Genomic DNA, 10,453 nt, shown 5'->3' on the forward strand with positions numbered 1-10,453 from the left:
CATGGTGTCTCTGCTCCAGAGAGCAGAGTTGTCGGGTCTGTCTGGGAGCAGAGCAGAGTCTGATCTCACTTCCTCTTCCGCCCAGCATCCTATTCTGTTTTCTCCTCCCCCCTATGTTCTAAGCTATGAGGCCAAGCAGTTGGTTTATTATAATTAACCAATGACCTTCCTCCATCACTACTCCTCCCATTTAGCATCAGCCTTGTCAGGCTCTGCCTGTCTTTCTCTATGGTGATTGCCACAGGCGATTGACAACTATTTGCTGAAAGGGAGGAAGAATCTATAGCAAGAATAATAAAGTTTAAAAAAAATATTTATTTATTTATTATGTATACAATATTCTGTCTATATGTATGCCTGAAGGCCAGAAGAGGGTACCAGACCTCATTATAGATGGTTGTGAGCCACCATGTGGTTGCTGGGAATTGAACTCAGGACCTTTGGAAGAGCAGGCAATGCTCTTAACCTCTGAGCCATCTCTCCAGCCCCTCGACTATTCCTTTTATTTTTAAAATTATTTTTAAATGTATACCACATGCGTGTCTTGTGCCAGTATAGGGCATCAAATCCCCTGGAACTGGAATTAAAGACTTGTGTGCCATAATGTGGGAATTGGGGATGGAAGCCATGTCCTGGAAGAGCAGCAAGTACTGTAACTGCTGAATTGTTTCCCCAGTTTCCTTATGTTTATTCTTCCAGGCATTTTTTTTTAAACCCAAATGCATGTTATCTCCCCACTCCCTCCAATGATATTCATTCTTGTATGTATCAGCTCTTTAAATAGTGAGTTCTGGATTGCAAAAGATTTGTTTTTGCACTTGTTTATAAGTGGTTGTTTTTGTTTGGTTGGGTTTTTTTTTTTTTTTTTTTTTTTTGTTTTTTTGAGATAGGGTTTTACTGTAGCTTTCTATTTTTTTGCCTCTGTTTCTTTTTTTTTTTTTTTTTTTTTGGTTTTTTGAGACTGGGATTCACTGTAGCTTTGGAGCCTGTCCTGGAAGTAACTAGCTCTTGTAGACCAGACTGACCTTGAACTCAGAGACCTACCCGCCTCTGCCTCCCGAGTGCTGGGGTTAACTACCAGTGCCTAGGTTGTTTATAGTGCTTGTTTTTAAGCACAAGTACTGCATACACATGCTATCTTGTCTATGTCCTTGCCGTGAGAATACTTGAGAAGAATATGTTCCAGAATTAACTTACTCATCTGTCTCATAAACTGTTTTGTTTTTGTGGGTTTAGGGGTGCTTTCCCCCCCATTTTCTCTTATGTTAGCCAAATGATTTATTAAGTTGACTTATTTTGTCATAGGGAAATAGAACTAAAATTATCTTCTAGAAAGTCATTTGTTCTTTATTTTTCAACTCATTTTATTCTGAATTAATATAGATTCCTACTATGTTGTATCATGGAACCCGGCAGGAACGTCGAAAATTGGTAAAGAATATCCACAAAAGACAAGGGACACTGCAGATTCATCCCGTGGTAATCACATCATTTGAAATAGCCATGAGAGACCAGAATGCTTTACAGGTACAGATAGATGGTTGTAGTTCATGACTCAGATTTTTAAATTCATGTTCTTGCCATCCATTAACACTTGTTTCATTGTGGTTGAAGTAATGTGCTTTGTATTTCCTTTAGAAGCTGGAGCCTTTATAGAAAGATTGTGTTGAAAGTTGTTGTCTGTTAGAATTAGAGACTCTTGACATTTTAAACTGGCCGTATTAAAGTATTAGAATCAGCCATACATATATACATAAATCTGATCTATACATGTTGTTATAGATCAATTTGAGAACTAGTAGTTGTGATTTATTGGTCCAGTTTTATTCAATTATGACTAGAAATTGTTATTTTTACATGTAGTTAATTTTTTCTCTCTACTCCAGCTGAATTACATGTAGTTCTTACTGCTTTGTATTTCTCTGATCCTGAGTTCCCTTAGCACTTTCTTTGTTTTTGTTTTTTTTTATTTTGTTTTTTTATTTTTTTAAAGATGGGGCTTCTTCATGTCCCTAGCTGTTCTAAAAGTCACTGTACAGCTGTAGCTGGCCTCAAATGCAAAGATTAACTAACGTCTGCCTCCAGCATGCTGAGATTAAAGGCATGTGCCACCACTGCCCAAATCCTTAGCTTTTTTTTTTTTTTTTACATGAAGCAAAGAAAGTAGCATAGATAGTGGCTAAAATATGACATCAAAACACAGAGCTCATAGAGGAGTAGTAATAGCTAACATACCCACAGACAGTGTTTATCAAATGTTCCATTTTTGTGTGTGATATTGTTGAATGTGATTTGGCAGTAGCCATAGCTCTATAGTTATAAAAATGTGTACAATAGCATCTTGTGTCATGACTGTAATATCAGTACTCATAATGCAGAGGCAAGAGGATTACTTTGACTTGCGACTAGCCTGCATCACAGAGTTACACCCTATCTTCAAGGGGACACACACATACACACACAAATTCTAAAAGCTATTTCTTTATAGTAAACATATTTATATAAGAAACTAACGTATGGGTAGGCGTGGTGGTGCATTCCTTTAATCCCTGTGCTTGGCAGGCATAGGTATGCCAACCTGATCCACATAGCTAGTTCCAGGCCAGCACTACATAGTGAGAGCTTACTTCAAGTAATATGGAGTGCTTGTAATTCTAAATGAGAATTCTTCGACCTAAGTAACTACTATTGAGGTAACAGATATAATTTATACATAAATCAGACCATACATTCATTCTCCTTTGTAACTTGATTCTTACTTAAATATGTAACCTGAAGACTCATGATTTATTTCTTCTTCACCTTGCCTATATTGACAGTGAAGCTTCCTTGTCAGTTCCTATTGCTAGTTGTGAAAGTCTTTCTTTCCCACTGAGCCACTGAACTGTTGCTAAGGTTTTAGCTTTTGTTGGTAGTAGAACTGAGGTTGGTGTTGATGGCTGCAAAGATATCAGTGCTTACTTACTAGTAGGTTTCATCTCATTTCCCTTTTTGGTTTTTCTCTTGTCTTTCACTTAGTTCATGTTTTGTGTTTTATGTTGCACTTTCATTTATTTATTTTTAATATTTATTTATTTATTATGTATACAATATTCTGTCTGTGTGTATGTCTGCAGGCCAGAAGAGGGCACCAGACCTCATTCCAGATGGTTGTGAGCCACCATGTGGTTGCTGGGAATTGAACTCAGGACCTTTGGAAGAGCAGGCAATGCTCTTAACCACTGAGCCATCTCTCCAGCCCCTATGTTGCACTTTTAAATACAAGTTTTGTAGTGGGAGATTATTCAGATTATTTGGCTTTTTATGTTACCAGAAAAGTGAGCCCCTTTAGTTGTTATATTTAAAAAGTGGTAATACTTTTTTTTTTTTTTAATTCTGTTGGGAATTAACTGTATAAAGTTTAAATGTACCTCATTTCATATTTTTTTTATCCAAGTTGCTAATCTTTCTTGAAGACAAAAAAGTTTTTTTTATTTGATGTGATGGGTGTTATGCCTGAATGTATGTGTACCTGGTGCCCTCTGAGGTCAGAAGAGATCATTGAATCCCCTAAGTTTTGGGTAACAGATGGTGAGCCTCAGTGTGGGTGCACAACCCAGATCCTCTGGCAGAGTAACAAGTGTTTTTTTTTGTTGTTGTTGTTTTACTTGTTTTTCTTTCTTTTCTTTTTCTATTTTTTGAGACTGGGTTTCTCTGTGTAGCTTTGGAGCTGTCTGTGTAGCTTTGGAGCTGTCCTGGCACTCACTCTGTAGACCAGGCTGGTCTTGAACTCAGAAAGACCCACCTGCCTCTGCCTCTTGAGTGCTGATATTAAAGGCATGCACCACCACCGTCTGGCTTTTTTTTGAGGGGGGGGGTTCAAGACGATGTCTCTGTATATCCCTGGCTGTCCTGGAACTCATTCTGTAGACCAGGCTGGTCTTGAACTCACAGATCCTCATTCCTGTGCCTCCGGAAAGCTGGGATTAAAGGCAGGTGTGTTTCACCACCACTTGGCTGCAACAAGTGCTTTTAACCACTAAGCCATCTCTTAGTGGTTTAAAAAAAAAAAAAAAGATTATCAGTCTTATATGTAGATCTCAAAATGAAAGTTTCAAAACTGCTTTGAGATTTTGGAGCAAGCTGGTCTGGTGTTTTACACCTTTAATACTAGCCACTCAGGAGGCATACACATAAACAGGTCATCTCTGAGATCCAGGCTAGCTAGGAATACATAGAGATATCCCAATTAAACAAAATAAATAAAAAGTAAAAAATAAATAAGTAATGAAACCATATTTTGGAGTACATATAACTAACGATAGGTTTCTTTTTTCTTTCATTAATCTATTAATATTTTAATACCAGTTTTTCAGGACTCTAATGTCACATGGCAAAGCACCAAGGGGAAAGCTAAACATGATTTTGATTTCAGAATGAATAAAAATATTAACAAGTGATATCAGGGGGTTTCCAGTGAAGGAACATAATTGGCGCTGGGTTTATGAATTTATTATTATCATTATGACAGCAGGAGAAAAGAATAATCCCAATATATGGTAAAATGACATTTGATGGAGTTCAATAAATGTCCCTTAAAAGAAGTCTTATGTTTAGAAGTGTTTTGAGAAAAAATTATGAGATTGATTCTTAAAATTTCTTTCCTCGATTCATTTTCTAGCATTGCTATTGGAAATACTTAATAGTAGATGAAGGACACAGGATTAAGAATATGAAGTGCCGGCTAATCAGGGAGTTAAAACGGTTCAATGCTGATAACAAACTTCTTTTGACTGGTACTCCCTTGCAAAACAATTTATCAGAACTTTGGTCGTTGCTAAACTTTTTGTTACCAGATGTATTTGATGACTTGAAAAGGTAAGTAAGGTAGTTACTCGTTTTCTGTTTTTTGTTTGTTTGGTTTTTGACCTTAAAAATCTGTGTTCTTAGCTGAAACTGATTCCTTTCTTTTTGGTAGCTGAATTTAAATGATATTTTAGCCAATTTGTATTCTACAATATGCTTTCTCCTTTTGATAGAATATATATGAGAGAAGATAAAGATTTAAAACATTCAGGTTGATTAAAGGGAAACAAAACAATCCCTAAGGGACTGCGAAGATGGCTCAGCAAGTGAAGGCCACTAAATCTGAAGGCCCGAATTCAGTTCTGAAAGCCTGTACCAGGCAGTCAGTGACTTTTGCATGTTTGCTTTTCTGTCTCCCTTCCTGTGTTGTGGCACATGTGTACAACCCTTCCACAAATAAATAATTTTACAATACTTTAAAATGTTTTTCCTAATAAAAATAATAGTTAAACATGAGCTTTTTAATTCTAAAATGCTTTCATTTCATATGGATATTTTACAGGATAGCTCAGTCAAATGAAGAGTTTAGCTGTGTTCTTTATTTCATATAAGGAAGCCTGGTTAGAAGTTGTTAAAAAATATGACTAGTTGGCACCAGAGAAAACTTTGAAATTCCCAGTTTCAACCTAATATTTTTGTTGGTATATTTGAATTTCAAATTATATTTTCCAAAAGTTTCCAGAGAATTATCTTCAGATTAGAAAAAGATTCTATTAGTAAGAAAAGGCAATGTGAAATAAAGCAAAAAGATTGAGGACAAAATGTCGTAGGAAGCTGTTTGTTTGTTGGAAGCTGCTTGTTCCTGGCTGTCCAGACTCAAAATAATCACACAGAAACTGCCTCCCTCTACTCTGCCCTATCACAGGCCAACACATTTCTTTATTCATTAACCAATAAAAGCAACACACAACATACAAGGGACTTTCCACACCAGACAAAATAATTGAATTATATTTATGTTGGATTAGTGAGGGAAGAAAGCTAATTGAATATGAGAAATCTGGTGTTTTATCTTGAGAATGCATTTTAAGTTTGATTGTTCAACTCTGACATAATGCCAAGCTCTTATTGTAACTATGCAAACATTTTTTTAAATGATAAATTTAAGAGATCTGTGAATTAGTTTCAAGGTGCTAATTGAAAATCTTAATTTTATTTATTTATTTTTTTAAATATTTATTTATCATGTATACAATATTCTGTCTGTGTGTATGTCTGCAGGCTAGAAGAGGGCACCAGACCCCATTACAGATGGTTGTGAGCCACCATGTGGTTGCTGGGAATTGAACTCAGGACCTTTGGAAGAGCAAGCAATGCTCTTAACCACTGAGCCATCACTCCAGCCCCCGAAAATCTTAATTTTAAAACCATACATCGAGTTGTCTATATTTGAGAATACGTGGTCTACTATATGAATATTTACATTCTTTAAACTATTTCCTCCCTTCCTTCTTAACATGTGGAAGAACGAATCCCCTTTTCAGCTTAATATTATAGTTATATTGAACTTAAAAACTTTGAACTACGTGTGGTAGTGCATTCCTGCTATTTCTTTTCTGAGGAAGGAGGATTGAGAGTTCAAAGCCGGTCTAAGCTAGGTAGCCAAAACCCAAGGGCTTAGGATATAAGTTGTTGGTATGGAAAGTCCTCTGTTCCAGTCTTAGCATCACACCTACTCCTAACATGTATGTGTAACAACAGCCATATGTTAGATTTATACCTGTACAGAGATACCATTCAGATTTGGTTTTCAAAAAGAGCATCATCACTTATATAACTATTCTTGAATGTTTTCATAAAATAAGTGCTTTGGACTGGAGATGTAGCTCAGTGAAAAAGTTTTGTTTAGCATACTTGAAGCCCTGGTTTCTGTTCTTATCAGGACAAAAGCAAATGAACAAGAAACTTTTCATTCTATAATTTGTATTTCACTTGTATATGATTATCTTTTTTAGAAAAAATGTCCCCTTTTAGATTTCAGAACAATTCTCATGGAATAAAGATTTAATTGAATTTTAAAAATTGCCTTTAATACACAAGCCAATATGAAATTGATGCTGTGTATAGTTGGCATATGCCCATAATACCAGCTTTTGGAAGCTGGGTGTGGTGGTGAACACTTTTAGTCCCAGCAATCAGGAGACAGAAGCAGGTGGATCTCTATGAGTTTGAGGCCAGCTTAGTCTACAAAGTGAGGTCCAGGACAGCCAGGGCTGTTGTTACACAGAGAAACCCTATCTCGAAAAACCAAAAATAAAATAAATATCAACATTTGGGGACAGGGGAGTTAAAGAAGACCAGAAGTTCATGGTCAAAATTGGCAAAATAGTGAATTTAAGTTCAGCCTGGGCTAAATTAGACCCTGTGTATCTCAAAACAAACACATACATATACACACAAAACAAAAAGCAAAAAAAAATAAATATTAATTAATTAAAAATATGGAACTATATATGTATCATGTAAATATAATTGAATTCATGTGTTAGGTTAACTTGTAATCATTTTTTTTTCTAGCTTTGAGTCTTGGTTTGACATCACTAGCCTTTCTGAAACTGCTGAAGATATTATAGCTAAAGAGCGAGAACAGAACGTTTTACATATGCTTCACCAGGTGCCGAACCTCCTTATTCTGCTCACTTCATACTCAAAAAATAAGTAATTCTAGGGTCTTAACCCCTGTAGTAGAGACTTGAACAATGAGTCACCTTAAATTTAATTTCTTTCCCCTAATTTGACTTGTCATATAGATTTATGGCAGAAACTCAAATAATCAGCTAAATTTTGATACATCTTCATTTACATTTTTTGGTTTACCATTTTATTTATCAGCTAGACAATTAAAAACTTGTAGGTTCATGCAATGTTTGCCAATAATGTTTATGTGGTTTATTTCCTTTCATCGTTATTGTCTAATCCACTTATGTTTCATGCTTCCTGAAAGTCTTATTCCATTCTACCATCCATCATACCTATGTTTACCTTAGACAAACTTTCAAAGATCTCATAGGCTTTTGAAGCATTTTGATTGTGCTCTGACAATTTTATTCAATTTTTTAATTTTTCTATTGATGCTCATTAAAAAAAGGTGAAACAGTAGAAAATAAAAACAATCCTTTCCAAGTCCTCATCCTTACCTGCCTATGTTTATTGTGTTGTTTGTCCTTCCATACCCCTGTCAACTGTATATGCATTTGTGTAGGTATATTTTGTGAATTAAACAGTTTTTCATTACAGAAGTTATTTTTACTATGCTTTAAAAGAGATTAAAGTTTTTCCTGTGTGAATATTGGGCACATTATATTTTATCTCTTATTGATTTTATTTAAAGACAGGATCTTGTTATGTAGCCATGGCTGGCCTCACTTTGTTTTGATGGATGTTATATAAGTCCTTCTTGTTTTTTTCTTGAGTGTTGGGCAGACACATTGGATTTTAATTGTGCTTTAATATCAGGTTGTCCTGCCCCTCTATAATTATATATAGTTTTTATATCAATATTTTTCCTGTATTGTAAATTAGCTTAAAATATCTGTTCTTAAATCTCTTCCTGTTTCCTGTTTTCATAGAAGAGATTTCTGGGTTAAAGGGCTTGTCTTTACAAACCGACTCTTTGGTCTAAATTTTATATCACCTGTCACCTTTAGTTTGGTAGTGTGTCCCAGACAAATGTTCTACCATTGAGCCATTTCCCCACTGTATTACATAGGCTCTGTAAAAACAGGCAGTTGTTCTCCAGGAAGAATTTATATATCTGCCAAAATTAAATTGAAAAAATTAATTTAAACTAATTGGTTTTGTATATATAACAATAAAATCAGAGTTGAAAGGAATTTATATAAACCTGGGATTAATCTCATTACCATACCAAAGATACTCAGATGTCTGGATTTCTTATAGTTATTTTGTAAATTATATATTTTAAAACCCATTTCTCAACAATGGTTTCTAATGTATGCTACAAGTAACTTACTGGCATATATGTTGCAATTATTTTTTCTCTACATATATTTGTATGAACTTTTTTTTCTCCTCCCTGAGACAAGGTTTTTCTGTAGATCAGGTTGGCATCTGACTCATAATCTATCTGCTTCTGCCACTGGAGTGCTAGATTTAAGGCATGAGCAACCATAGTCAACTATTTGTGTAAACTTGTAATGGTGTCTTTGAGTATATATGTGTTTATAAGTTATCAAGTGCTAGTCTAGTATGAGGAAATCTCAAGGAGATATTCAAGAGAACGAAAGGGTTTATGTTAGCTCAGTGTTCTGGTGTGGGGAACAACAATAATTAATGCTCACTTATTTGTTTATATTTAAATTTTAGATTTTAACCCCATTTCTACTGAGAAGACTGAAGTCTGATGTTGCTCTTGAAGTTCCTCCTAAGCGAGAAGTAGTTGTTTATGCACCACTTTCTAACAAGCAAGAGATCTTCTATAAAGCTATTGTGAACCGCACAATTGCAAACATGTTTGGATCTTGTGAGGTAATAGTTGTTTTGAAGTAACTGTAAATGAGGTGACTTAATTTCATGACTGATTTCAGTTTTTTTTTGTCTCCTCACCTATTTTCAGGACTTTGTGGGTCAATAGGCTCAAAGTAGAAGGTACTTTATGTTATCTACAGTCCTCCTACACTTAAGTGATCATCTGTGTTTTGTTTGTTTTGTGATCATTGGAAGTACTTGTTTAAAATGTGCATATCTATATGTGCAGCAGCGTGGGTTTGATGACAAAGTCAGACTAATCATCTAGAGAATGTTCTTGGAGAGACATATTTATTATATGCAGTAATGGGCTTTATAAGGACATTTTCATTCAAGTATATCATGTACATTGACCACAATTATCCTTCAATATCCTACCAACCAAGGCTTATTGACTAGGCGAACTCCCTTCAACTGTTTTTCCTTTTCTAAAGAGGTGTCAGTAACCAAGAGGATTTGAGAGTATTTGAAATTTCCATAGAACATATACCGTAGTAAAAGTTGCAATGGGGTGTATGATTATTAGGTATACATAAAAACATACTTTATTCATATTTAGAGCTTCAGCAGTTTTTAAATAGGTGCCTTTTTATGTATTCTCTTTAGAAGGAAACAATTGAGCTAAGTCCTACTGGAAGACCAAAACGGCGAAGTAGAAAATTAATAAATTACAGGGAAACAGATGAATTTCCTAGTGAATTAGAAAAACTAATAAGTCAGATACAGCCAGATGTAAACAGAGAAAGGTAAGTGTTTAAAGACAAATTTAGGTATTTAAATTGTATTTTTTTACCTTTGTCATACTTATATGCTGTGTTTTTGGTAGGAGTATTGTGGCTGATAATACCCCTATAGAATCTGAAGTTAATCTGAAGCTGCAGAATATAATGATGCTGCTTCGTAAGTGCTGCAATCATCCATATATGATTGAATACCCTATAGACCCAGTCACACAAGAGTTTAAGGTAAATATCATTTAATAATTTAGTTTTTATTTTCTGTATTTTTATATTGAAGCAAACACTTTTTGATAGATTAAATACTATGCTGTTTTTGTTTCATTAATTTATTGTTGGTTTTTTTTTTTTTTTTTTTTTTTTTTTTTTTTTTTTTTTTTTTT

At 34.7% G+C, this 10,453-nt stretch overlaps 1 protein-coding gene across 1 annotated transcript in view; it reads left to right on the forward strand.

Annotated features, from left to right (window-relative positions):
- LOC126495982 (lymphocyte-specific helicase) overlaps positions 1-10,453 on the forward strand; it is a gene marked incomplete at its 5' end in the record, with an annotated part of 20,077 nt that overhangs the window by 4,458 nt on the left and 5,166 nt on the right. The window contains 6 exons of the mRNA XM_050133577.1: positions 1,384-1,527; positions 4,661-4,857; positions 7,363-7,459; positions 9,172-9,333; positions 9,940-10,079; positions 10,160-10,298. Of these exons, the coding sequence (XP_049989534.1) occupies positions 1,384-1,527; positions 4,661-4,857; positions 7,363-7,459; positions 9,172-9,333; positions 9,940-10,079; positions 10,160-10,298 (879 nt within the window). The remainder of the gene's footprint in view (positions 1-1,383; positions 1,528-4,660; positions 4,858-7,362; positions 7,460-9,171; positions 9,334-9,939; positions 10,080-10,159; positions 10,299-10,453) is intronic.

Source organism: Alexandromys fortis, unplaced genomic scaffold (genome assembly GCF_014885135.2).
Source record: "Alexandromys fortis isolate MF-2015 unplaced genomic scaffold, M_Fortis_MF-2015_v1.1 scaffold_757, whole genome shotgun sequence".
NCBI lineage: Eukaryota > Metazoa > Chordata > Mammalia > Rodentia > Cricetidae > Alexandromys > Alexandromys fortis.